At 62.9% G+C, this 24,563-nt stretch overlaps 5 protein-coding genes across 20 annotated transcripts; 2 read left to right on the top strand and 3 right to left on the bottom strand.

The window, feature by feature from the left end:
• Window positions 1-127: 127 nt before the first annotated feature.
• On the bottom strand, window positions 128-1,365 carry MRPS34 (mitochondrial ribosomal protein S34). The gene is made up of 3 exons (XM_006076865.3): window positions 1,045-1,365; window positions 854-896; window positions 128-764 (listed from the first exon to the last, which is right to left on the bottom strand). The coding sequence occupies exons 1-3, from the start codon at window positions 1,363-1,365 to the stop codon at window positions 472-474; spliced, it is 657 nt and encodes a 218-aa protein (XP_006076927.3). The 3' UTR covers window positions 128-471.
• EME2 (essential meiotic structure-specific endonuclease subunit 2) lies at window positions 1,364-7,545 on the top strand. Of its 10 annotated transcripts, XR_006548306.1 has the most exons (10): window positions 1,364-1,733; window positions 1,911-2,047; window positions 2,407-2,499; window positions 3,127-3,218; window positions 3,385-3,491; window positions 3,610-3,725; window positions 3,879-4,064; window positions 4,145-4,355; window positions 4,814-5,541; window positions 5,697-7,545. XR_006548306.1 is itself a non-coding variant. In XM_044935939.1 (9 exons), exons 1-8 carry the CDS (start codon window positions 1,364-1,366, stop codon window positions 4,313-4,315), a joined length of 1,263 nt encoding a protein of 420 aa, XP_044791874.1. In that variant the 3' UTR covers window positions 4,316-4,355; window positions 4,814-7,545. The 10 variants fall into 10 exon arrangements, 6 of the variants coding, with proteins under 6 accessions (XP_044791874.1, XP_044791873.1, XP_044791872.1 ...); XM_044935939.1 differs by having other exon boundaries at window positions 3,385-3,478; window positions 3,875-4,064; window positions 4,814-7,545; XM_044935938.1 differs by lacking the exon at window positions 4,814-5,541.
• On the bottom strand, window positions 4,821-10,499 carry SPSB3 (splA/ryanodine receptor domain and SOCS box containing 3). 3 transcript variants are annotated; one of them, XM_044935942.1, is made up of 7 exons: window positions 9,845-10,357; window positions 9,024-9,161; window positions 6,318-6,492; window positions 6,057-6,244; window positions 5,870-5,972; window positions 5,671-5,796; window positions 4,821-5,579 (listed from the first exon to the last, which is right to left on the bottom strand). In XM_044935942.1, exons 2-7 carry the CDS (start codon window positions 9,147-9,149, stop codon window positions 5,260-5,262), a joined length of 1,038 nt encoding a protein of 345 aa, XP_044791877.1. In that variant the 5' UTR covers window positions 9,150-9,161; window positions 9,845-10,357; the 3' UTR covers window positions 4,821-5,259. The 3 variants fall into 3 exon arrangements, with proteins under 3 accessions (XP_044791877.1, XP_006076922.1, XP_006076921.1); XM_006076860.3 differs by lacking the exon at window positions 9,845-10,357 and adding an exon at window positions 10,364-10,499 and having other exon boundaries at window positions 5,870-6,244; XM_006076859.3 differs by having other exon boundaries at window positions 5,870-6,244.
• A 243-nt stretch (window positions 10,500-10,742) lies between these two features.
• NUBP2 (nucleotide binding protein 2) lies at window positions 10,743-16,078 on the top strand. 3 transcript variants are annotated; one of them, XM_006076863.3, is made up of 7 exons: window positions 10,743-10,892; window positions 13,623-13,741; window positions 13,846-14,044; window positions 14,662-14,816; window positions 14,936-15,046; window positions 15,151-15,220; window positions 15,519-16,078. In XM_006076863.3, the coding sequence occupies exons 1-7, from the start codon at window positions 10,877-10,879 to the stop codon at window positions 15,662-15,664; spliced, it is 816 nt and encodes a 271-aa protein (XP_006076925.1). In that variant the 5' UTR covers window positions 10,743-10,876; the 3' UTR covers window positions 15,665-16,078. The 3 variants fall into 3 exon arrangements, with proteins under 3 accessions (XP_006076925.1, XP_006076926.1, XP_025131078.1); XM_006076864.3 differs by lacking the exon at window positions 14,662-14,816; XM_025275293.2 differs by lacking the exon at window positions 14,662-14,816 and having other exon boundaries at window positions 10,748-10,892; window positions 13,501-13,741.
• Window positions 16,079-16,680: 602 nt separating this feature from the next.
• On the bottom strand, window positions 16,681-22,619 carry IGFALS (insulin like growth factor binding protein acid labile subunit). 3 transcript variants are annotated; one of them, XM_006076858.3, is made up of 3 exons: window positions 20,237-22,617; window positions 19,708-19,850; window positions 16,681-18,746 (listed from the first exon to the last, which is right to left on the bottom strand). In XM_006076858.3, exons 2-3 carry the CDS (start codon window positions 19,838-19,840, stop codon window positions 16,927-16,929), a joined length of 1,953 nt encoding a protein of 650 aa, XP_006076920.2. In that variant the 5' UTR covers window positions 19,841-19,850; window positions 20,237-22,617; the 3' UTR covers window positions 16,681-16,926. The 3 variants fall into 3 exon arrangements, with proteins under 3 accessions (XP_006076920.2, XP_044791869.1, XP_044791870.1); XM_044935934.1 differs by having other exon boundaries at window positions 16,681-19,850; window positions 20,237-22,619; XM_044935935.1 differs by having other exon boundaries at window positions 19,708-22,617.
• Window positions 22,620-24,563: the final 1,944 nt, after the last annotated feature.

The following is a 24,563-nucleotide window of genomic DNA, read 5'->3' as shown; positions in this document are numbered from 1 at the left end:
CCCAGTCCCCTCGGGTCTCCGCACCAACGGCCGTAAGCAGCAGTGACAGCCTGTTCCTCCCTGAAGCCCTGCCACCAGCCCGCTTTGGTCCGTCAACCCCAAACTCAAAAGAAGCCACATCCCAGGCTACTTCATGTGCCTTTATTCATGTTCGGTTTCTGCCCGGGTGGTGGGAAGGGGAGCCAAGGTGGAAGTGACAGGCCAGCACTGGGCTCCACACCTGCTGCCCTGCTGCTTCCAGCGTGCCCCCCAGAAGCCATTTCTGGCAGTCAGATCTGCGAGTTGGGGAAGCCGGGACAGAGGAACCAAGGTGCAGACCGCACCCTTTTTACGAAGACGTAGATCCTCGACAAGTTGGCGGGGAGGTCAGATCCAAGATTCCAGGGGGGCACCCAGGTATCTTTGGGTCCGGTGTGACCCAAAGGGGTGCCCTGTCTTGCACCCTTGGGGCAGCCTGCCCGCTCCCGCACTTTAGACTGCGGTGCCCTTGGTCTTTTTCTTCGCCTCCTGATTTTCCGGATAGTCCCAGGGATCAGTGCGTATCCTCTCCAAGCTGAGCATGGGCTCCTCCGTGCTAGGGTCTCCGTTTTTCTGTCGCTCTGCTAGAATCATGGCCCGGAGGAGCGGCGGATAGGGGACGGGGCGCGGCGTCTCCTCTGGCGCCGGGGTGAAAGAGGTGAAGGCCTCCTCCTCGTGTTTGGGCACCAGCCGCCAGTCGTGGTGCATGACCTGCTCAATCTCCCGGGCCTCACTCTCCGTCTTTCCTGAGGAGAGGAGACCGGGGGCCCTCGCTCAGACGTTGCCGGAACAACCTGTTGCGGGCAGCCTCCCCACCGAGTCTCCGACACCTTACCTTTGAAGGTCAGGATGCCCCAGGCCTTCCCGTGGTCCAGGTTCTGAAAAGCAAGTGGGGGAGGAGGTCAGCTCGGAAAGCGCTCGCCCAGGGGTCGGGCGACAGGAGACCCCCTCCTATTCAGTGGCGCGCAGGGGAGGCGCCGGAGCCCCGCGGGGCCGGGAGCGGCGCGGAGCTCCCGATGCGCGCACCTGCGCCGTGTAGTCTGGCCGGACACGCGTGAGGCGCCAGTAGCATGGCTCGTCGTGCTGCCACAGCCAGGACTTGCGCGTGACCAGGCGGCCCAGGCCGAAGAACGGAAGGCGGCCGAGCAGCTGCAGGAGCCGACTCTCGCGGCGCACGTCGACCCAGGCTCGCATGGGCAGCTTGCGGCCCGAGTGCGGCCGTATCAGCGTCTCGTAGTCCAGGGCGTAGCGCACTGAGTCGCGCGGCCGCTCCCGCTGCTCGCGCAGGGCCCGCACACGGAGGGCCAGCTCAGCGATCAGCCGCGGCCGCACCTTCCTGCGCGCCATGGCCAGCGCGGCCTCCGCGACCGGGCCAAAAGACGCCGCGGCCGCCGCGCGCTGCCGACCCGCCTGGCGCCGGAAGCGGCAAGTGTGTCCCCCGCAAAGGAGTCCGGGCGCGGCCGGAAGCGGAGAAGGGACCGGGCGGGCCATGGCTAGAGCTGGGCCCGGGAGGGCCGGGAGCGCCCGCCGGGGCCTGGGACAGCGGCGGCTCCCGACGTGGGAGATCTCGGATTCGGACGCCGAAGGCCCGGCTGGCGCGGAGACCTCTGCGAGGGCCCGGGACCCGGCTGAAGAGCGCAGGCCGGCGGCCGAGGCGCTGCGGCGGCTGCGGCCCGGGCAGGCAGTGCGTCGCCTGGCGGTGCTCGTGGACCCAGGTACGGAGAGCCGCCCGGGTGGGAGCCCTGCCTTGGGCCCGGTTGGACGGACTCCTCCCTGCGCCCTGGGAGCCGGCCGGGGGTCAGTGCTGGCAGCGCGCTGTCCGGGCGGTGGGTGTCCGGTGCCCGCGCGGGGGAGGGAGCAGTGACCGCCGGCCCCCCTGCGCCCCGTCCCAGCCGTCCTGGAAGACGCCAGTGCCGACACCCTGATGGAGGCCCTGCACGCCCTGGGCTGTGAGCCCCGCGCGGAGCCGCAGCGCCCGGCGCGGAGCCTCCGCTGGAGCCGAGCGAGCCCAGACCCTTGCCCGCGCGGTGTGAGTGTCCCGGGGGTGGGGGCCGAGTGCAGCCCTGGGTTGGGTGTTTCACGTGGCAGAGCTGCTCTGAGAGGCACGTTTCCCAGAGCAGTGAACTGAGAATGGGGGTCGCGGAGCGGGCTGTACAAGGCTGGGACCCAGAGCCTGAAGGAAGGGCCGCGCTGAGGGACCGGCCCTCTCGGCCCGGTCCAAGGCTGTGGCCGCAGGCATAGTCGCCTGGCACTCTGGGTCGGTGTTAGTAGAAGTCGGGACGCTGGGCTGGTGGAGAGCAGTCCGGGGAGAACCTGTGTGAGCCCCGGCACTCCTGGGGGCCCGGACTGTGGCCCGGGGTGGGCAGCAGCGCCCCTCATGGTCCCCAGGTGCCCCCTGAGGTGTGGGCTGAGGATGAGCCCCACGTGCTGCTGCTGCTGGAGCCCGAAGAGTTTGTGCGAGGAGTCCTCCAGCTGACCCAGGTGCGGTGGGGGAGCAGGCAAAGAGCCTTGTCGGCAGATGGCAGGGCTGGGCGCTCTGCCTTGGGCATCAGGGCTGAAGTAGGGGAAACCGCTGGGCTGTAGAAGCCACGATAAGGCAGGTACTCTTGAGCCCTGAGTCAGAAGTTAGGTGGTCAACTGCAGGTGGGGGCCAGGCGACCAGGGCCGCAGGCTGGCTGTGCAGTCGGCCTTGTGACACCCCACAACCCAGCCCCTCCTGGTGCGAGGAGAAATAGGGATTGCTCTCAGCTGACATTTGCACCAGGGTGTGTTTAGGTCCGACCCTCTGCCAGGCCCTGGACCTCAGGGTTCACAGTTCATCAAGCACCTGTTCTATGCTAGGCAGAGGTGGGCCAGGAACAGGGAGGGGGTTTCAGTCCCAAGTCTTCTAGGCGCCTGGGATGTGCCTGGGGACTTTTGTAGACTTTCCTGTGGGAAGCACAGGGCTGGTTTTCTGAAGAGCAGGCCGGGCGGAGGAGTCCACCCCGCCCCTCCCAGCACCGAGGGGTCTTTCTTGGGCTGGCTCCCCTGCTTCCTGCAAGCTGGTGCTGGCCGGTGGACCCCACCTGCCACAGCCCTGAGGAACAGGTGAGCCTCCTTGGCTTGCAGGTATGTGGCCCGACCTGTTCTGTGCCCTGGGTCACACCTGAGAGCCCTGCCTGTCTCCACCTAGCTGTCATTGGGCTGGATGCTTACCTGTGGTACTGGTCACCCTGACACCCTTGGCTTGCCTCACCGGGACGGGAGGGTTCAGGGGGAAGGCGGGGTGGCTCTGGGGGCTGGTGTCACAGCTGACCCCCTCCCTTGGGCAGCTCGGGGGGAGGGAGGAGGGTTGGGGGGGGCCAGAGGGACGGTCCATCTGCCCAGGTCTCAGAAGCCCAGCGCCCAGGAGACACAGCAGCCAGAGCATCCAGCGGTCACTCGCGCCGAGGCGGCGGTCGGCTGGCCTGAGGTGGAGGAGGTGAGGCAGTCAGGTGGGCCTGGGGCCTGGTCCTTGGCTGCTGTCCAGGGCACATCAGGGGCTGGTGTGGCCCGTGGGGGCATGTGTTGTTGGGGAACCCTGCGCCCCACACTGCGGTCACCCCCACTTAGGCCCTGGTGCGCCTGCAGCTCTGGGCGAACGTGGATGTGCTGCTGGTGGCCTCCTGGCAGGAGCTGAGCCAACACGTGTGTGCCTTCACCAAGGCCCTCGCCCAGCGCCCCTTCAAGTGCGTGACGCTCTCCCTTCTGGGAGCTGCTGGGGGGCCGGGAGCGGCGGTGTCCCAGGGCTGAGGGGTCCCAGGCTCTGTTGAGTGGGGGGGCAGGGTGCTCGGCAGAGGCGAGGAGCCTCTAGAGCCTCCCTGCACGCCTTCCCCAGGCAGGCCCGGGAGTCTGGGGCCTTCCCCTTCTGTACCTCTGGGCGCTGGGCAGCAGGCGAGCAAGTGGCCAGAGACGGCACGGGGCTGCGGTGGGCCTGGTGGCGGCAGGTCAGGCAGTTCAACCGCGTCAGCCCGGCTGTGGCCGACGCCATTGTCAGCGCCTTCCCATCCCCCCGCCTGCTGCAGCAGGTGGGTGCCCGCCCTCACCCAGACCCTGGGTACAGGGGCCGGCTCCCAAGGCCTGCTGCTCACCCCTGCGCCCGCCCTAGGCATACGTGGCCTGTGGCACCGAGCAGGAGCGCCTGAGCCTGCTGGCCGACCTCCCGGTGAAGATGGGCAAGGGTGCGCCGCCCCGCAGGGTGGGGCCCGACCTCTCCCGCCGCGTCTGCCTCTTCCTGACCACCACTGACCCCGACCTCCTGCTGGACCTGGGCTCCTGACCACGCTCGTGGGGCCGCACAGGGCCTCCCCCGCCTGCAGGCAGGAGAGAACACAGCTGCCCAGGGGACCTGTGGGAAACCACGGGGGTGGTGCGCCCCGCACTCGGGGCTCTCGGTCGGGTCTGACCCCGAGCTGGGGGATGAGGGGGCAGCAGAGAGAAATCTTGCATAACTGGGAGGAGAAGTGGAAATTCTTTTCTCGCCTGCGTAAGGTCTAGAGACGGTAGGGGGCAGGGCTCACGTGCCCTAGGCGTGCACCCTGGCCAAGGGGCTGGTAGACAGCTGGCACTGGCAGGAAGGGCTGCGGGGTCCTCGGGTCCCACAGGGGAAACTCCCATCACTGGGAGGCTGGGGGGGAGCACCTTCATTTTTAAGACAAGGTTTAGAGGGAGGAGAAAACCAGGCTACCTCTCCCCAGGGTATCGTGAAGCCCCAAGAGGAGACAAGTGCAGACACCTGTGAGCCCCAGGCCTCACTTTGACCCGCTTCGTTCTATAGGCAGGTGGACATCAGACTTAAGAGTTTATTATGGTCGCTTTCAGCCTCAGACAGGAGGAACAGAGCTGACAACATGCAAAGCAAATTAAGAAAAACCTGAGGCCGGTGGTGGCAGGAGAGCCAACCTCTCAAGGAGCATCCTCCTTGCAGGCAGCAGCCCACAGCCCCACAGCCCCTCCCCTGCCAGCCCCCCAGACCTGAACCCAGATGCGCTGGGGCAGCAGCTGTTCTCACGCCCAGCACTGGAGCAGACAGGCTGGGTCTTGGGGTCACAGGGTTGACAGCCCGGAGCCCCTGCAGCGAGGCCCGTCCCAGCCTCAGGCAGCAGAGGGGCAGCGGGACAAACCTCAGCTCGGTCCTCCCCTCGGCGGCCCTGGGGCAGTCCACAGGCAGGGGCAGGGACCCACTGTCCCAGCCCCAGGGGGGGGTCTTGATGAGGGAGCAGGCTAGGTCCTTCGGCAGCGCTTCCGCTGGCAGCTCCGGGGCTCGGGGCCGTTGGCCGCGGGCGAGGGTGCCGGGGGCTGGCGGCTCATGCTCAGGACCCAGCCCAGCTTGTGGTGCAGCACCTGCTTGAGGCCGGGCGGCAGGGGCAGGCCCTCGAGCGTGTCCCCTGAACCGGGCCGCAGCTGGCGCAGGCGGAAGCAGCACAGGTACTGCAGGGAGGTAACGCTGGCGCACGAGCGGATCACCTTCATGCTGCTCTTGGCCGCCGTGGAGCACACCATTGGGTAGAACCTCTTGTTCTGCAGCTGCGTGGCCGCCACACCTGGGGCGGGGGGGAGGAACAGCCTCAGGGCACTCAGCCCCCCAGGGGCTCTGACCCTGCGCCCTGGGGCCACAGGAGGTCTCAGCCTCACCTATGCACTTCCTGTTCTTGAAAAAGGTCAGCGTCCCGTGCCAGGTGTCCAGGTGCACGCCGATGATGGAGCCCTGGCCGAACCTCGAGGAGAAGCTCGTCTTGTCGCCCTTGTGATGGAGGAGGCCTGGGGGCAGCGGGGTCAGGGTGAGCCCCGCGGCCTGGGGGCCCCCAGCCCCACCCTCCCGGGCCCCACGCACCCGTGTAGGAGAGGCCCCAGCTGTCCTCGTCCCGGCCGAGTAGGCTGCAAAACGTGTGGTGGTACTTGTCCAGGTCCACATCCGACGTCCCGATGCCCACCATCTGGGAACAGGGGCGCGGGCAGAGGGGGCAGGGGACCGAGGCGCCTGGCAGCACCCCCGCCTCCCGGCCCCGCCGGCTACTCACCATGTCGGTGCCATAGACGGGCGACGTCATCTTGATCTCCCAGAAGTGCTGGCCCTCCCCCAGCTCCTTGGTGCCCCGGATGGCCGCCGTGCCGCAGCTGTACTCCATGTGGAAGCTGACCTTCCGGTTGTCACAGCTCAGCAGGGTGGCTGAGGACTTGTTCAGGTCATCCCAGACCCAGTCGAAATCTGCAAGAGTGAGAGGCCCCGGCTGAGCCCTGGCCCACCTGGAGGCCCTCCGCCCACCGTGGCCTGCACTCACGCTCATCCTCCTCGCCGCAGCGGCAGTCCCGCCCCCGGTGGGCAGTGTGCAGGCTGCCGCAGAAGGCCTCGCTCTGGCTGTCACAGTCGCAGAAGGACTCCCCGGTCACAGGCACGGCGCTGGGGATGGACGACGGCAGGGACGCACACTCGGGGTCGGAGTCTGAGTCGCTGTGCTGAGGGACATGGGAGATGTTGCCGCCCGACCTACCGGCACCGGCCCAGACACCCTCCATCCACCTGCCCCGCTGCAGGTCTGTGGGTCAACAGCCGGACATCCGGAGGAAGGGACCTGGGCCTTGGCCTCCAGAAGACCACCCCTGGCCCCGGGGCACAGCCAGCCACTGCAACCATGGACACCTCTTCCGGCCTCCTCCTCAAAGGCCGACCACGAGGAAGCTTCCTGGGAATGGAGTCAAGAGCCCTGGAGGCCCAGTGGCTCATCAGCCCCTTGCAGGGCTGCACGCTCAGCCATCCCTCAAGGTCAAGAGCTCCTAGGTCACGGATACACAGGGGAGCCCATGGCAAAGCCCACCACTGACCTAACGAAGGCAGCTTGGTCTCCCAGAGCAGCAGCTGGGCTCCTAGGGCCCGATCGCCATGGCAGGGCCTGCACACCCGGCCCAGATTGCAGCTTCCCCGTCTGTGCCCAGGGCAGCTCAACCCCTGTCACAGGGCCCTGCTGAGGGAGCCCTGCAGTCGCAGGCCCTCTGCACGGGGGCTCAGTCCTCACAGGAAAGACTCCAAGCCTTAGGGGCCTGATATCAGCCCAGCACCAGACGCCAAGGCTGAGCTGGTCAGGTTCCGGAGACCAGCTGATTAGACCCTCCTGAAAGCCAGCTAGAGTGCCTCCAAACACCCACCTGGGCTCCAGACCCTGGCCAGCCAGCGAGGGCCCAAGGCACAGACCGCTTCTGTGTGCCTGCGCTGAGCTCTCCCAGCTTGGCCTGGGCTCCTGGTCAGGCTCAGGCCTCCACCCTCACTCTCCTGGCCTCTGGGTGCCCCTCTGGCCCAAAATGCCCTCTGCACAGCAGTCCAGTGGACCTGTTCAGACCTGAGATTCTGCTGCCCTGAGAGCAAAGCCCACAGACTTATCCTCCTCAGACAGCGTCAGCGCCCCACCTGGCCCCCTGTCCTGCCCACCCTTGTCCCCTTGGGGTGGGGGTGGGGTCTGTTCGCCCCTGGATCTCTCTTGGATACCAGTTCAAAGAGGCTCTGCCAGGCCTGGGTTCTGCGTCCTCTTCCTTCCTGTCAGCTCCCTGCTCACCTGCCTCCTCCCCCAAGGATGGAGTCCCTGCTTGATCACACTCAGCCCTGAGTAGGAGGGAAACAATGCAGAGGCCAGGCAGTGAACGAGGAGGTCAAGCCCATCAGAGACCGGCACCCACAGAAAGGCTGAGGGACCCCAGCACCTGGCTCTTGGGGAACAGGCAGGCACCCTGCTGCGGGAAGATACACCCCTCCCCGAGCCAGTGCGCAGACCTGAGCATTGCTGGCCCTGGAGTTCCCATGCTTGGCATCCAGCACGTAACCCCCTGCATGGAGGGCAGAACCGGCCTCTCCACAAGCTGCACAGAGAGCTCAGAGCAGCAGGGGCAGCGATGTGTGCATGCAGCCTTCAGGGCTGCTGGACAAGAGGGCGAGCTGCAAGTGTGTGTCAGACACTGCGCCTCCAGCCCCTGGATGCCTCCCGCATCCCACAGCAATGAGCCAGCAAGGCAGATGCAGGCAGGAAAGACTGCCCGGGCCACGTGGTCAGTGGGAGCTGGAGGCGGGACAGGAATGCAGGCCGGGGCCTCTTGCTGGCCTGGGCAGGGAGCTAAGGGAGGCCCAGGAAGGGGGCCCAGGATACCACCAGCTCCAATTCCGCCCCAAAGCCTGGTGGTTCCAGGTTCTCAGCTGCCCTCATGCTGGAGGTGGCGGGGAGAGACATCTGTCCCCCCAGACACCTGGATGAGCCAGGGCACCAAGGCTGGGTGAGGGTAACAGACCAGAGCCAAGTCAGAGATCCCCAAGAACAGCGGCAGTGACTCAAGGCAGAGCCCAAGCCCAGCTCTGCCCTGAGAGGTTCAGGAGCCTGACTGCGAGGCTCCCCACGGCAGACACAGAGTGCACACAGCCCCCCGCAGGGTCAGTGCCACAAGGCTCTGGCTGCAAAGCCCCAGGTCCCTCAGGAACCTGCCCAGCAGACAGACAGCTGAGCCGCCCTCCTCACGGCCTCTGTGTTCCTGGGCCTCGCAGAGCTCAGGATCCTGAGCACAGGAAGGCACAGGAATACTGGTTGTCTTTAAAAATCAAAGTTCTTTTTTTCAGGTGCATATACACAAATACAGAGCACAGACTTCAACAGGCAGAGGAAATGTCCAAAAAGTTGCACTTGGAGATAACAATAACCACCCTTGTAATCGGCTGAGTAGATGGAACGGAAACGTTTTTGTTAAGTGAACTGACCAAAATACCTGCTGACACCCACTACGGAGAAACGTATCTGCCTTGGGGTCCTACCACACAAGGCCACGTGTGCCCTTAACTGGTGTGAAGTGCTTGGGAGAGCAGAAACAGCATGTGCAGCGACTGGTCCAGCCAAGATGATCTCGTCCTCTACCCCCAGGGCCATCTTTCCCTTCCCATCTCAGTCCAGGCAGTGCCTGCCCTAGGGATCTCCTCACTTTTGTCCAGCCATGCCGACCTCACCCACTGGACCTACCTGCCCATCAGAGTCGTAGCCCCAGTTGGCAGTCCCTGCCAGAGCGACAGCCCGGGCATCCGCATCTCGGCGGGCTGCACTCAAGACAAAATGCCATGCTCTGCTGCTCCGCGGGCGCCTGGCCATGGTGGACAGGAGCTGGAAGAAACCACAGGGTCGGAGCAGAGAAAGACGCAGCACACCAGTAGGTCCCGCAGCCTGTGCCAGCCCACCCAGGTCTGGAACTCTCTTCACAAGCTTGTACCTCGCTCCAGGATCCAAGCACCTTGATGAAACTCAGATAGAGAGCGTGGAACACCATCCAGACATCCATGACTCTCAAAGGCCCCTCTCTCAGCTTGGCCTCAGGAACCCAAGTGTCCTGCCTACCCGTCCCTCCGGCATCTCAAGCCCTGCCTGCCCTTCCTCCAGTGCCTAGTTTGACAAATGGCATCTCCATCCTCCCAGTTCCTCATGCCAGACACACAGCAGTCATCCCAACACCTCCTCCCACCACGGCCCTCCACGCCCCACACCACCTCCAACGGTGTCCTGAACCATCTGCCGCCACCGCGCCTCCCCCACCCCCGCACGACTCCTCCGCTCCGGCTCCGTCCACTTCATTCACTACAACCCAGCTTTTTCGAAACACAAATCTTAAAAAATTTTGAATTAGCGAGTTATAAACTTCTCAGGGCTTGCCATTGTTCTCCGGATAAAATGCAAAATCCTACCAAGCCCATCAAGTTCCGGCCCTGTTCCGGCTGCTAGTTCTTTCCAGCCCTTTGCCCAGAACGCTTTCCCCTCCCCTCTTTGGCTCTCAACTTCCAAGCCTGACTTACAGTTACAAGTCGATCTCTGGGATCTTGTATTGAAATTCCCCAGGAGGACCGGGACTGTCCCCCGCCACGATCCCGAGGGACGGCAGAGGACGCGCGCAGGCACAGCTTTTGAGGGATGGGAGCCCGTCTGCAGACCCGGGTTCGCTACTGGAGCCGGCCACGGCGGGCCCGGCCTAAGCCCCGCCCGCCACCGCCACGGCAACAGTAGGCGCCAGGCCGTGCACGCGGGATGCACGGCCCCGAGACAACACCGCTGCAGCAGGGGTCGCTTCCCCGTCGGGCATCGCACTGTCTAAGGATCGGCGAGATCGCGGGGTTCCTCCCACCCGCCGCCCCGCCCGGCCTGCGGCGCAGAGCCTCGCCCGCCTCTTCTGGCTCCGCCGCCGCCGCCGGAACAAAGGCGCGCCGGCCGCGCCGCCCGGAGCTCCGCGAGGCCAACGGGTGCGGTGGGGTCCCGACCCAGGCGGAGCAGCAGGGCCCGGAAGACCCGGGGAGGAGCGGCCGAGGCCCGCCGCTCACCTGCAGCCGCTCTGCGCCGCCGCGCTCAGCCTGGCCAGCCGTGACCTACTTTCCGCTCCGGAGCAAGACGTAAACAATCCCCGCCCCGCGGTCCGCCCCCGGCGCCGCATTGGCCCCGCAGTGCACTCGACTTCGGCGTTCGAAAGAGGGGCGGGCCCCGCTGCACACGCCTCTTGCTGAGAGGCTGCTGGGTCTGTCAATCCTAGCTCGACGTCCTCATTGGCCACATCTGAAGCGGCCGGAGACAAGTCTCGCACGCCTATTGGACGTGGGGCGGGCAAACGAAGCGGTCCCATGCTGGGGCGTTGACACGGAAGTGGGTTCCTGTCTTGTACGCCGTCTGCGCCGGAACCTGCGTGCACCCCTTGCGCAATCTGATTGGCTAAGGGTAGCGCGAGTGGGCCTATCAAAAAGAGCCGAGGCGGGTTCGCGTTGCCCATTGGCCCGAAGGCGCTTCACTCAGATTGGAGGGAGGCGGGCTGCGAAGGGAGGACGCGGGGCGAGCAGGGCAGGATGGAAGCTGCTGTGGGTGAGTGTGCGTGGCCGCGGGGCGTTGCGGGTCGGCGGGTGCCGAGGCGAGAAGGAAAGGGCAGGCCCGCAGCTGCTAGTCGCGGCTCCGGGTTTCAGCACACCATCTTATTTCCGGTATAAAGTTCTCAGAGGTGCGCGCACGTGTCATTACGGCGCTTAGAAGGAAGTCTTACTTGAATAAGGCGCTCTAAGAAGGAGAAACCTGAACGTCACATTCTCTGTTTTTTTGTAGAAGTTTTATTCTGATTTCCTAAGCCTTTTTTTTTTTTTTTAAATAAAATCTGCATGGAACCCAATGTATACCTTGGGCACAGCCGGATTCGCACAGATTCAGTTCAGTCGCTCAGTTGTGTCCGACTCTTTGCGACCCCATGAATCCCAGCACGCCAGGCCTCCCTGTCCATCACCAACTCCCGGAGTTTACCCAAACTCATGTCCATCGACTCGGTGATGCCATCCAGCCATCTCATCCTCTGTCGTCCCCTTCTCCTCCTGCCCCCAATCCCTCCCAGCATCAGGGTCTTTTCCAGCGAGTCAACACTGGGCGTGAGGTGGCTAAAGCTGAGTTTCAGCTTCAGCATCAGTCCTTCCAATAAACACCCAGGACCGATCTCCTTTAGGATGAACTGGTTGGCTCTCCTTGCAGTCCAAGGGACTCGCAAGAGTCTTCTCCAACACCATAGTTCCAAAGCATCAATTCTACGGCACTCAGTTTTCTTCACAGTCCAACTCTCACATCCATACATGACCACTGGAAAAACCATAGCCTTGACTAGATGGACCTTAGCTACATTATTTTCTAAAAGACTTCGGGTCTGATATCTTGAGCACAAAGTGTTTACAATGCTGGATTCATCCATCAGATTATAAACGTAACACTGGAGAGAAAAATCAGAAGAAGCTTGTTATGATAAGGGCACACTTGCTGCAAGGTGAGAGGAATGGTTTCTGGGTTGATGATGAATACTTCTGATTTTAACGAAGAGGCAAATGCACACAGAAATTCGAGAAGCCTCACGGGCTATGCAGTAAACCTCCCTGTGCCCAGAGGCAGCTTCTGTTGTCGGGTACTTGTATCCTATTGGAGAGATTCTTTACATACAAAGACTCCCATACTTGTCCAGTGTATCAGATAATCTTGATTTGGTTGGACTTAAGGCTTGATTGATTGGTCCTCTCATCCACACGTGGGATCCCTCACTTTCCTCTGTGGGGAGACACTGCTTTCCTTTGCCCCTTCCAGGCAGTCTCTCCCATGTAGTAGTATGCATTTGATTTGTCATCGTTTATAAGCCTTTGAGTTTACTTAAGGCAATGGCACCCCACTCCAGTAGTCTTGCCTGGAAAATCCCATGGATGGAGGAGCCTGGAAGGCTGCAGTCCATGGGGTCGCTGAGGGTCTGACATGACTGAGGGACTTCACTTTCACTTTCATGCACTGGAGAAGGAAATGGCAACCCACTCCAGTGTTCTTGCCTGGAGAATCCCAGGCAAGCTTAGCTGCTCTGTGGCATGTGAGATCTTTCCACAGCAGGGATCGAACTAGTGTCTCCTGCATTGGCAGGAGGATTCTTCACCACTGAGCCACCAGGGAAGTCCCCCCCCCCCACTACTTTGTGGTATTAGAGCAGTTTAAGTAATAGCCTTTTAAGTCATCACGGTAGCCTGAGGCAGGTGGCCGAGGCTTGTGTTTGTTGGCAGTGACCCGCGGCTGGGTGATGGTGCCCTTTCCTTGTCACCGTACAGGATCTCCAGACGGAGATCCAGGACGGGCACTGCACCGCCTTACGCCCAGGGCCTGTGGAGAGGCCAGGTGCACCCTGAGTTCCTTCTAGGGACCCTTTGGTGGCAGCGGCCTTTGAACCTGTCCATGAGAGATGGGTCAGGAGGGAGACATTGTTCACTCACCTCACACTGAGCCCTTCCTGGGGAGCCGGGGTGCAGGGAGGCTGCGGGAGTGAGCAGCTGGCTGCAGGCTGGGCAGGACTCTCTGTGGTGAGGTCCTCAGAGCTCTTTGCAGGGGCTGAGGGTTGTTTGTACACAGATGGCACCTCTGTGGGGTAGCAGGGGTGGGAGTCGTGTGTTCAGGGTGGCATTTCAGGCTCACTGGGAGGAACAGGAACTGGGGCAGAGTCTGCCTGGGGTCTGGCACTGGCGCTATGGCGCCTTGGGGGTACCCAGGGTTTCTTAAGCGCAACTGTGAGCCATCCGAGTGACCTGACTTCTGCGCCCTCACACGGTGTGGGTGCCTCCTGAGCCGGAGGCCAGGGCTGCCAGGAGGGCCGCTTCTGCCCCCAGAAGAGGGCGCTGCCCCCCTGGGGTCAGACCTGGAGGTGCTGGCACAGGGGCTGGCAGTACGTTGGTCTCCACACTCATCCCTTGGAGCCAGCTGGGAGGTTTTGGCTGTAACTGGCCTTGTGCATGCAAGGTGTGCATGCACTCACGTGTGCACACTGCAGAGCAGAGGGTTTGCAGCATTTCTAGCCGCAGCAGCCCTGCTCCAGACCGAGCGGGGACAACCGTTTCTGAGGAAGCAGGGGTTTGGGTCTGGGGTCTGCTGGAATCCCTCTCACGTGGCCGCATTTGCATGTGTGGTGATGGGGCAGGTCTCAGGACGGCCCTCTCAGGACATGAGTGTAGGAAGTGCCTGGTGACCATGGTGAGTGGGCAGCGGAAGGAAGGTACGAAGGAGACACCCGGCCCTCCTCCCCTCTGTCTTTCCGACCAGAGCCTGGAAACCTGGCCGGCGTCCGGCACATTGTCCTCGTCCTCTCAGGAAAGGGGGGCGTCGGGAAGAGCACCATCTCCACGGAGCTGGCGCTGGCCCTGCGCCACGCGGGCAAGAAGGTGAGTACCTCCTGTCTCCTCGCGAGCCCCCGCTCTCCTGGGTAGGCACACAGGGCAGCGCCTGGTCAGAGGCCCTCACGAACCGCGTGGACGCCCTCTTGCAGGTGGGGATCCTGGACGTGGACCTGTGTGGCCCCAGCATCCCCCGCATGCTCCGGGCGCAGGGCAGGGCGGTGCACCAGGGCGACAGTGGCTGGGTGCCTGTCTTCGTGGACCGGGAGCAGAGCATCTCCCTCATGTCTGTGGGCTTCCTGCTGGAGCAGCCGGACGAGGCTGTGGTGTGGAGAGGCCCCAAGAAGAACGGTAATGCCACGCCAGGTTGCCGGCTCCCCACCCGCCCCACCACCTCGGGCGCCGGGGGAAAGACTGGTGCCGGTCTTCACTTCCAAGACGCTCCCCCCAACCCCGACCTGTCAAGCCTGCAAGTACGCAGACAGTTGGCCTGGGGAGCGAGAGCGTGAGCCGCAGCCGTGAGGCCTTCAGCTACCTGGTCCTCCCCTGGGCAGGAAGGCGCCCTCTGGGGCGCCTGGGCAGGCTCTGGTGCTTCTGCCTCAGCAGACAGGGTTCAGCTCCCTCCGAGGGCCAGTGCGGGGCTGCCAGGTGTGGGAGCAGGCCCGGGGTGGGGGCTGCTCCCAGGCCATGCCTGCCTGGCGTTCCCCACAGGCCATCTCTCTGGGGCACAGACATCTGCCCTTGGAGGATCCCCGCTCCAGCCATCGAAGCTAGGGCCTGAGCAGAAGTCCTGGGGGTGCTGGGGAAGGGTCTCTCCCTGCTCCTGGTGCACAGTGGCACACACAGCTCTCCGAATGCAGGTGGGCCTGGGCCCAAAGGTCGCCCTGCCCTGGGGGGAACATGGGCCCAGTGAGACCCTGCCTGCCCGCCTGCTACCCCCAACCCTGAGCCTCCCTGGGTCTCCGCAGCGCTGATAAAGCAGTTTGTGTCCGATGTGGCCTGGGGGCAGCTGGACTACCTGGTTGTGGACACGCCCCCGGGGACCTCTGATGAGCACATGGCCGTGGTGGACGCCCTGCGCCCCCACAGCCCCCTGGGGGCCCTCGTGGTCACCACGCCCCAGGTACTGTTCCCGCACGGGCGCCTTTGCCCTGGGGCAGACGCTCTGCCCTGTCCTCCTCACCCATCTTGGCTGTTTTCGGGGTACCCACCTGCCGCCCCGGCCCCTTTCCCGGTCTCCAGGCGGTGTCCGTGGGGGACGTGAGGCGGGAGCTGACCTTCTGCAGGAAGGTGGGGCTGCGGGTGATCGGGCTTGTGGAGAACATGAGCGGCTTTGTCTGCCCCCACTGCTCGGTGAGTCCTGGGCGATTGCGGGCATGGGCAGCCAGCTCCCCCCACCCCGCCCGCCCCCTGCAAGCAGAGAGGATGGAGGTGGACCCCGTGTCTCTGTGTCCCAGGAGTGCACCAATGTCTTCTCCAAGGGAGGCGGCGAGGAGCTGGCGAGACATGCCGGCGTCCCCTTCCTGGGTGAGTGGGCTGGGGCTGCCACGGGGCCCTGCACCCCCCGGGGAGAGGGGGCTTCCTCCCACCCCGCCGACCCCCTGCCCTGTGAGAGCTGCCAGCCACAGGCACCCTGTGCTTGCTTCTGCAAGAGCACCCGGGAGGCGGCAGGGCCTGCTGGGCGGCTGCTGGGTGTCCTGGGGAGGTTGAGCCCGGGAATGGGTCCTGCGGGGCCTTGGCAGTGCTGCCCGTGGGCTCCTGGGCTGAGGGGGTGGACCGGGCCTCCCAACCTGGCCCTCACTGCCCACTCTCCGCCCCCACCCAGGCTCGGTGCCCCTGGACCCCGAGCTCACGCGGAGCCTGGAGGATGGCCGGGACTTCATCCAGGACTTCCCCGACAGTCCCGCCTTCCCCGCGCTCTCCTCCATCGCCCAGAAGATTCTCAGCGAGATGCCTGCGGGGCTCTCCTGACTGAGGCGGGCTGAGCGCTCCTGTGCGCTGTGGGGCTGGAGGTCTGGAGCAGGGGCCCGGCCAGGCCCCGTGTGCCCCTCTCCCCATGGGGCCCACCCTGGACATTTGCGGAGCTTCGGCAGCATCTCAGCTGAGCTGCCGACAGTGAGTGGCTCCGCCCAGTCACCCAGGGATGGCATGGGGTCCCTGCGCCGTGGCCTGCCCTCCCTGCTGGCGCAGCTTGGTACCCCTGTGGCCCAGACAGACTGCTGCTCCCGACAGCCAAGTCTCCACGTTCTTCATGCACCACAGAGCTGGTGCGTCTGGAAGCTTGCCTGGCCCGCTGGCCCGGAATCCCCGTGAAGGAGGTGACACCCAGTCAGGGGTCAAACTTGTAACTCAGAGGAGCTGAAATAAACACATCGCACAGCCGTGTTTACATGTCTGACCTTTCTAGAGCATTCCGCCTGGGCCCCGTGTCACCGTGTCCTATGCAGACAGTGTCCACCCCCGAGTCCCAGGAACTGGCCAGCAGTCCTGCTGTGTGAGTGGCCAGGCTTGGCCCAGAGACAGCCAAGGGCCCGCCCCAGGCCAGGGGGCCAGGCTGACGGGCAGGAGAGGCGAGTGTGGAGCGGAGCCCTGGGCCTCTTCCCTGCGTGGGTCCTGGGGAAGCTGGGATGCATCCTGGGCGGTGGAACGGTGGGCCTGCGTGCCACTCTCCCGGGGAAGAGTCTGGGTGCTCTGCCAGGGGTGTGTCCAGGCCAGGGGGCCAGCCCTGGGCCCCGCTTCCATGGACGGTGGATGGTGATGAGTGTGCCCTGGGGGGCTTCCTTTGGGGGTGGGGGGTCTGGCTGGGAGCACAGGGACCCAAAGAGGGATGGTCGCACCCCCTCCACCCCCCTCTTCCCAGGACCAAGCTGCTTCTGAGGACGCTGCTGGTGAGGGGCTGATGTGTGAGGCTCCCGGAGGATCCGAGTGAAGGCCCACCACTCCCAGGGGGGTGACCTGGGGACTCACAGATGAGAAGGGAGGCTGGGCGCAGGGCAGGCCATGGGGCCACGGCAGCCAAAGGGGCGCTGGCTAGCACCCCACCTGCACTGAGCTGTAGCCCTGCCCTCACACATGGCCCCGTTTATTTGGTTGCTTTAATTGATGACAGCTGGGGAGGCCGTGTCCCTGACCCTCATGAACAGGCTCTCAGGGAGCAGGCTGGGGCTCACAGGTCCCGAACTGTGTCCCCCCGGGGTCGTGAGGGCCCGTCAGGACGCCGGGGCAGCCTTGGGTCAGCAGTGGGCAAAGTGGGCCTCGCCAACGTCGCGCAGGTCGAGGCCCGCCAGGCTGGGCGGGCTGGCGCAGGTGATGTTGTTGTAGGCCAGCACGGGCGGCTGGCGGTCGTCGTTGCCCTCTGCCAGGGCCTGCACAAAGCGGGGCACGGAGGCTGGCTGCTGCAGGGCGAAGGCCCGCAGGGCGCCCAGCGCGCAGCCGCAGTCCCAGGGGTTGCCCTCGAGCCACAGGCGCTCCAGGCCAGGGGGCTGCGGTGCGAAGGTCCTCAGCGAGTTGTTTCGGAGGCTGAGGAAGCGCAGGTGGCTGAGTGGTGCGAGCGCGGCCGCAGGCAGCGCCTCCAGGCGGTTGTGGGAGACGTCCAGCCAGAAGGTGCGCTGCAGGGGCCCCAGGGCGTCCGCCGGCAGCGCCGACAGCCGGTTGCGGGCGAGGAGGAGGTACTCTAGGCGGCCGAGGTCCTGGAAGAGCCGGCCAGGCAAGTGCGTGAGCTGGTTGGCAGTCAGGTCCAGCTCGAGCAGCTCAGCCAGGCCCCCCAGGCTGCGCTCGTCCACGTCTGCGATGCTGTTGCCCTTGAGGAAGAGCCGGCGCAGCCCCGACAGGCCCGCGAAGGCAAGTGGGCCCAGGCGGGCCAGGCAGCCGCCCTCCAGGTGCAGGCTGTGCAGCTTGGCCAGGCCCTGGAAGGCCCGCTCCGGGAGGTCACGCAGACAGTTGCTGGAGAGGTTGAGCACAGCGAGATTGAGCAGGCCCAGGAAGCCGCCGGGCCTGAGCTCCTGCAGCTGGTTGTTGTTGAGGGCCAGCACCTCCAGCTGGCCCAGGCCCACGAAGGCCTCCTCGGGCAGCTGCCGCAGACGGTTGTGGCCAAGTTGCAGCTCCTCCAGGAAGTGCAGGTCCTTGAAGGTGCGGGGCCGCAGGCCAGCGAGCGCATTGTGTGAGAGGCGCAGGACGTGCAGCCCCAGCAGCCCCGGGAAGCTGTCCTCCAGGAGGCTGCCCACGCGGTTGTGCGACAGGTCCAGCCAGCGCAGCGCCTTCATGCCCAGGAAGGCACCCGGGGCCACGGCGGCCACGAGGTTGTGGTCCAGGTAGAGTTTCTGGAGCTTGGGCAGCTTGACGAAGACATTGGCCTTGATGCTGCGCAGGGCGTTTCGGCTCAGATCCAGCTCTCGCAGCTCGCCCAGGCCGCAGAAGAGCGCAGGCTGCAGGTAGGCCAGCTTGTTACCCGCCAGCACCAGCTCCCGCAGGCCGGCCAGGCCCTGGAACGCAGTGTCGGGCAGCACAGTCAGGCTGTTCCAGCCCAGGTTGAGGTCCCAGAGGTGCGCCAGGCCCCGGAAGAGGCCCTCGTCCAGGCGGCTGAGCAGGTTGTTGCCGAGGCCGAGCGAGGCCAGGCTGGGCGTGTGCAGGAAGGTGTGGGCCGCCAGCGCGTGCAGGCGGTTGTGCTCCAGGTGCAGGTGGCGCAGGCCGCGCAGGCCCAGCAGTGCCTGCGGCTCCAGGCTGGCCAGCCCGCTGCCCTGCAGGTTGAGGAAGCCCAGGCCTGAGAGGTTCCGGAAGGCGGCCGCAGGGACGGAGGAGAAGTTGTTCCCGTCCAGCCAGAGCGCCCTGGTGCCGGTGGGGAGGCCCCCGGGCAGCCGTGTGAGGTTCCGGGAGCTGCAGAAGACGCTGAGCTCGTCCGAGTAGTCGTCGTGGCCACAGGAGCAGACAGCCGGGCACTGCAGGCCCTCAGGGTCTGCTGGCGCCACGGGCTCCACTCCCTCCAGGCCGTGGGGACCCAGCGCTGCCCAGGAGACCAGCAGCACCACCAGGGCCGGGCCTCCTGCGGGAAGAGGGGCTTGGGGAGGGGCCCGGGACGGGGACTCAGGTCGGAGCAAGACACGGGACCTTCCAGGCCTCAGCTGCACCCCAGGACCACGACACGCACCCGTTAAGAGAAGGCCCTGCTGACCAGAGCGGAAGGTGTGGGCAAGAGACGCGGGCCCCACGTCAACGGGCAGGACTGGGACGTCCTCCGGGTCAAGACCGGCTGCCCTTTCCACTGTGCAGGACCAGAGGGAACTGGGGACCAGGGACCTGGCCACTAGGCCATGTGTCAGTCTCATCCCCAAGGTGGACACTCAAGCCAGCCTAGGCTGGAAGGCGTGAGCGACAGAACCTTCTGGAGCGGGCCTGGGTGGGCAAGCGCTTGCTGCCCTGAGGGCCTGGACAGTGAGCTGGATGCCCGCTGCCCCAGTCAGACCCCCCAGTCAGGGGCACCTCCCTCCCTGGTATGTGTGTGGCACGTACCAGGGACTTAGCCCAGAGCCAGCATAGGGAGAGGAGGAGGGTGCCAGCCTCGAGGGCCGATGGGGCCCCAGGCCTTTGACCACTGGAGACTGGTTCTATCACTGGACAAAGGATGCCAGGCTTCCCCTCAAGGCCCCCCAGAAGTTCCACTGGGCGCTGGGCTTGTCCCCCGCAGCGGGCCCCTCCCTGCCCTGAGCGCTCCGGGTCTCAGGGTGGGCACGGCAGCTAGGGTGGGTGAGGCTCCGCAAGGGGACCGGGTGGCACTGGCCTGGCCTCCGAGGAGTGGGGGGGCCTGGGCGGGGCCCTGGGGTGGTGCGGGGCCCTGCATCCCCCGCACCCCTGCCTGGGCCCAGGGTGGGAGAGGAGGTGGGCGGACCCCCCAGACAAGTGGCCACGCTTCCCCCGGGGGCTCCCAGAGTGAAGCCCTCCCGGGGGCAGCCCCTACCATGGTGGGCCGGGGGCATGGGCTGGCCACCCCTGCGCGAGTGGCAGGACCGCAGGAGCCTCACCTCTGCTTGGGGCCATCCCTCGTGCCGAGCGGGAGCGGGCGTCTGCTGGGCCGCTGCTCCTGCCCTCTGGATTTCCCCTCTGCGGGGCAGCACCCGTGTCGCCGGCCAGCCCAGCTGCTGGCCCCAGCGCCATTAACCCCCTCCTGCCGGGCGCCAGCGGCGGCTCTGAGAGCGGGGCGTGGGGCAGGTGGCACAGGGGACGGGCTGGGGGCGGCGTCTGCCCACCGTGCCCTCGGGGGCAAGGAGGGCGGGTGCAGCTCTGAGGCCCGCAGGCCCATCCCCATCATCCTGGCTCCCCCGCCCCCATCCCCCTGCAGGGCTGGCCACAGAGCTGGGGCTGCGGGCAGTGCTGGGCGGGGGTCTCCCTTGGAGCAGCCTGTGAGGGGCTAGTGTTCAGCCGCCCCCTGCTTGGGGGTGGGGGCCCTTCGGGGCTCCTGGGGGCTCCCTGCCCAGCCGATGGCTGTGTGGGAGTTAAGCTGGGCCTGCCTGTCCCCCGAATGCTGACCATGCCTCGCCTGTTCCTCCCTACCTGGGTGGGGTCCTCGGTCAGCTCCCAGGGCCTGGCCCGGCCTCCGCTTCTCCCGTGACCTCAGGGTCAGCTGCTGTCTGGCCGTGCCCCACCCCCAGCCTCTTCTAGGAATGCTTGGCCGGGTCCTGGCAGCTCTGTTTGCTTTCCCGGCCCTGTTCTCCAGGGAGGAGAGTGGGGGTAGCCTGGCCTCGGGGGCCAGATCCTGGGGCCGTGAGACCAGCCCCCGCAGTAGCGGCCCTTCCTGCCCTCTGGGGTACCCGTGGGGCACGGCCACCCCACACTGTGCAGGCCGCGGGGGGGCCAGTGTCTGGCCTGAGGTCAGCCCCGGGTCAGACGTGGGAGGCAGGGTGCGGCTCCTCCAGACCCAGCTGCGTCCCTGAGCTGGCCTCCAGCCGCCCCTCCCCTTCACCAGGACCCTGCCTGTGGCTGCTGCGCCCGCCTACCCCTTCCTCTGCTGCCCCTGGGGTGGAGGGCCTGTGTCATCAGGGCTTGAAAAAGGTGGAACCATGCGTGGGTAAGGCTAGGCTTGTGGAGGCCTCCCGGTGAGGCCGAGGAGGAGGGCTGGGGGTGAGGCAGGAGTCCCCGGGCCCAGAGACCCCCTGCCTCGTGGCCCCTCCGCAGCTTATGCCAGGACTCAAGGACTGGCTTTGTCTTCCTCCCTTTATCGAGCTTTGATTTTTTTCCAGGTCATCTCTCAGCTTCTCTTCTGAGAAATTATAGATCTGCAGGGAGAAAGTCCACACCCAGAAGTTTACAGGGCAAACACGCATTTACACAGTAGAAAGTGCAGACTCAGCAGGAGTCAGGCCCTGGGGCCTCTGCACCGAAAAGCTCCCAGCCGGCAAGCGGCCGGCGCCTGTCCCCGGACACCCACAGGCCTGGGGTGGGACTTCCTGTAAATCCGCGGGGAGCGTGTGTGTCGGGGAACCCTTTCTGGGACTGCGGCAGCCGGGTTAGCCTTGCCCAAGCCCCGCAGTAGCGCTGGCAGTCAGCCCGCTGAGTTGGGAGAAGCCTGGGGCTAACGCTGCCCCTGCTCCCAGGGTGGCCGGCCCTGGCCTCTTCCCACTGGACCCCGAGGGCCCCTGAGGAGCCTGGTTTCCGGTCTTCATGGACATGGCGCCACGTTGTAGACCCCTCCCCGTCTCCCGCCTTGGGGCTGCGGCCCTGAGGGGCCCTGCGCGTTTGTGTGTCCTGAGTGGACCTGCCGGGCCCAGGGTGTGTCGTCCTGGCAGGTGACAATCCCCCGCCCGGGGCCAGGGGGGCCTCACTAGCACCCCACCCCGTCTACTCAGCCCAAAGGCGGGTGGGCAGTGGCTGTCGCTGTCCCGCGCTTCTTCAGTCGCCAGTGACGGCAGGCGACGCTTCAGAGAGGTTCACTGCCCAGAGGGTTGTCGCCTCCTGTAAAGTGCGTTTCGGTCTCTTGCTGAGTTATCTGGGTGCTGTCAGTGCGACAGGTTTTAAACCGTGTTCTGGATGCCCCTTGTCGTGTGTGGCCAGTAGGCCTGTCTTCGGCACCATGATCTGCCTCTCCATTCTCTTCATTGTCATTCTGGTGAGAGTTCCTAATCTTCATGTGGCCTCATAAGATGCTCCTTAAATGGAAAAACTGCAGGGAGAAAAGCTTTTTAATCTAGGCTGACGTATGTATCAAGCTCCTCGCGGTGTCACGTCCCGTTCCGCCAGTGGACTTCAGGGTATTCTCTTAAAAGACCTGGGGGACCCATCACTGCCCTTTCTCTGAGATGGTCTCGGGGCCTCCCCTCTCTCTCGCTTCCTAAGAGTGAGCTGCCGTTTGAGCTTCATTCTTCCTGGTGGATTTCGGCAGTGGCTTTCCCTTCCTCCTCCCTCTCAGGCTCCAGCTTGCTGTGGTCAGGTCCAGGTAGCCGGGCCCTATCTGGGCTCCCACGGAACTCTGCAGGCAGAGCAGACCCCTCTCCGTGTGCAGGGGCTTCCGGCCTCCTCCTTGTCCACGGGGGGCAGCCTGTCACGTATGCACAACTGCCTGTCCACTTTTGACCTGTTGCAGTTTGAGTCTCCCCTTCCAGTGTGGATGGGCACAGTTGGGTCTTCTTCAGTTTCTCTCCCTGGTATTTGTGTAGATTTCTGTGTTATGATCTTACATATATTAAAAAAATTTTTTTCCTATAGATGGTTGTTACTTTTGATACTGTTATTAAGTGTTACCCTTTTTCCTCCATTTAATTTTGTCGAGGCTGAAATGTTTTTCTAGAAGTATGTTGGGATAATGTAATAAAGTATCAACTCTGATGCCTTTACCCAACAGTTTTTTTTTTTTTCCTAAAACAGCTTTCAGTTCAGTTCAGTTCAGTCCCTCAGTCCTGTCTGATTCTTTGCAACCCCATGACTCACAGCACACCAGGCCTCCCTGTCCATCACCAACTCCCAGAGTCCACCCAAACTCATGTCCATCAAGTCCGTGATGCCATCCAGCCGTCTCATCCTCTGTCATCCCCTTCTCCTCCTGCCCTCAATCTCTCCCAGCATCAGGATCTTTTCTAATGAGTCAACTCTTCGCGTGAGATGGCCAAAGTACTGGAGTTTCAGCTTCAGCATCAGTCCTTCCAATGAACACCCATGACTGATCTCCTTTAGGATGGACTGGTTGGATCTCCTTGCAGTCCAAGGGACTCTCAAGAGTCTTCTCCAACACCATAGTTCATAGCATCAATTCTTCGGCGCTCAGCTTTCTTCACAGTCCAACTCTCACATCCATACATGACCACTGGAAAAACCATAGCCTTGATTAGACGGACCTTTGTTGGCAAAACAATCTCTCTGCTTTTCAATATGCCATCTAGGTTGGTCACAACTTTCCTTCCAAGGAGTAAGTATCTTTTAATTTCATGGCTGCAATCACCATCTGCAGTGATTTTGGAGCCCCAAAAAATAAAGTCTGACACTTGCCACTGTTTCCCCATCTATTTGCCATGAAGTGATGGGACCAGATGCCATGATCTTCGTTTTCTGAATGTTGAGCTTTAAGCCAACTTTTTTACTCTCCTCTTTCACTTTCATCAAGAGGCTTTTTAGTTCCTCTTCACTTTCTGTCTTAAGGGTGGTGTCATCTACATATCTGAGGTTCTTGATATTTCTCCCAGCAATCTTGATTCCAGCTTATGCTTCCTCCAGCCCAGTGTTTCTCCTGATGTACTCTGCATATCAGTTAAATAAAACAGCTTTACTGATACACAATTCTCACACCATAAAATCCACCCGTCAGCACACCGTACAACTCGGAGACTCTCAGCGTGTGCCGCTGTGCAGGCGCCGCGGGTGTTAGAGCGCCCCGCACAGCAGGCGCCCTTTGTGACTTGTCTCACCGAGCACGCTTTCAGGGTTCGTCCACAAAGCAGGCGTCGGAACTTCATTCCTCCTTGTGACTGAATAATGTCTGTTTACTCATACATCAGATGATAGACAGCTGGTTGGTTTCTCTGGGGTTATTATGTATAACGTTGCCGTGAGCCTTTGTGTGGACGCAGGTTTCACTCCTGTTGGGTAGATTCTTAGCAGTGGAGTTACTGGTTCACATAGTATTTTGTTTTTAAAAAATGTTTTCCAAAACGACTGTGTAATTCTACAGGCTGTGAGAGTCTGGTCCCACATCCTCACCGCTATTTGGTACAGTCGGCTTTGTTCTCTTTTGGTTTTGAGCCATTCTGTGTTTCTCTCACGATTGATACTGGGCACCTTTTCATGTGTTTATTGGCTCTTGTATCTTCTTTAGCACAGTGTCTATTCAAGACTTTCATCCATTTTTTAACTGTCTCCTTACTGAGTTGTTACACTGAACATTATAGATATGACTTTATGGATTGTCAAGGATAACATTTGCCGATATTTTTCTGTTTGTGGCTTGCCACTTTTTTTTGCTGTTGTCTTTTGAAGTAAGAGAGTTTATTTTAATGAAGTCCAGTGTATCAGTTTTTTTCTTTCATGGCTTATGATTTTGATGTGGTGTCTAACTCTTTGCCTAACCCAAGATCACAAAAATCTTTAAGGAATATAGAATCTATTTACTTACATTTTCTTTCTCTTAGCAGTTTTTTTTTTTTTTTTCTGGTAGTTTGCAGTATATAAATCTTGTACTACTTTTGATAATTTCTAAGTACTTTATGAGTTTTGATGAAGTATGAATGGAGCCGGTTTTTTCCTTCTTAAAATATACATATATATATGTATGTATCTGGCTGTGCCAGGTCTTAGCTGTAGTGTCTGAGATCTTTAGTAGTGACATGCAGGATCTTTAATTGCAGCATGTGGATCTATTTCCTTGACCAGGGATCAGACCTGGGCCCCCTGAATT

This window comes from Bubalus bubalis, chromosome 24 (assembly GCF_019923935.1).
Source record: "Bubalus bubalis isolate 160015118507 breed Murrah chromosome 24, NDDB_SH_1, whole genome shotgun sequence".
Classification (NCBI taxonomy): Eukaryota; Metazoa; Chordata; class Mammalia; order Artiodactyla; family Bovidae; genus Bubalus; species Bubalus bubalis.
The sequence above is the reverse complement of the archived record's forward strand: the minus strand, read 5'-3'. Positions and strand labels throughout refer to the sequence as shown.

What these genes read in the sequence shown, in the direction of transcription:
- EME2 (XM_044935938.1), top strand. Translation starts at nt 1,364, where the DNA reads ATGGCCAGCGCGGCCTCCGCGACCGGGCCAAAAGACGCCGCGGCCGCC. An exon ending in CAGACCCTTGCCCGCGCGGT is followed by an intron (nt 2,048 to 2,406) that starts GTGAGTGTCCCG and finishes CATGGTCCCCAG; the next exon opens with GTGCCCCCTGAGGTGTGGGC. An exon ending in GAGTCCTCCAGCTGACCCAG is followed by an intron (nt 2,500 to 3,126) that starts GTGCGGTGGGGG and finishes CTTGGCTTGCAG; the next exon opens with GTATGTGGCCCGACCTGTTC.
- MRPS34 (XM_006076865.3), bottom strand. Translation starts at nt 1,365, where the DNA reads ATGGCGCGCAGGAAGGTGCGGCCGCGGCTGATCGCTGAGCTGGCCCTC. An exon ending in GGCCAGACTACACGGCGCAG is followed by an intron (nt 897 to 1,044) that starts GTGCGCGCATCG and finishes CTTGCTTTTCAG; the next exon opens with AACCTGGACCACGGGAAGGC. An exon ending in GGGCATCCTGACCTTCAAAG is followed by an intron (nt 765 to 853) that starts GTAAGGTGTCGG and finishes TCCTCTCCTCAG; the next exon opens with GAAAGACGGAGAGTGAGGCC.
- SPSB3 (XM_006076860.3), bottom strand. Translation starts at nt 9,149, where the DNA reads ATGGCCAGGCGCCCGCGGAGCAGCAGAGCATGGCATTTTGTCTTGAGT. An exon ending in CTGCGGCGAGGAGGATGAGC is followed by an intron (nt 6,245 to 6,317) that starts GTGAGTGCAGGC and finishes TCACTCTTGCAG; the next exon opens with ATTTCGACTGGGTCTGGGAT. An exon ending in CTGGGGCCTCTCCTACACGG is followed by an intron (nt 5,797 to 5,869) that starts GTGCGTGGGGCC and finishes CGCTGCCCCCAG; the next exon opens with GCCTCCTCCATCACAAGGGC.
- NUBP2 (XM_006076863.3), top strand. An exon ending in GAGAGGCCCCAAGAAGAACG is followed by an intron (nt 14,045 to 14,661) that starts GTAATGCCACGC and finishes GGGTCTCCGCAG; the next exon opens with CGCTGATAAAGCAGTTTGTG. An exon ending in TCGTGGTCACCACGCCCCAG is followed by an intron (nt 14,817 to 14,935) that starts GTACTGTTCCCG and finishes CCCGGTCTCCAG; the next exon opens with GCGGTGTCCGTGGGGGACGT.
- IGFALS (XM_044935934.1), bottom strand. Translation starts at nt 19,014, where the DNA reads ATGAGACTGACACATGGCCTAGTGGCCAGGTCCCTGGTCCCCAGTTCC.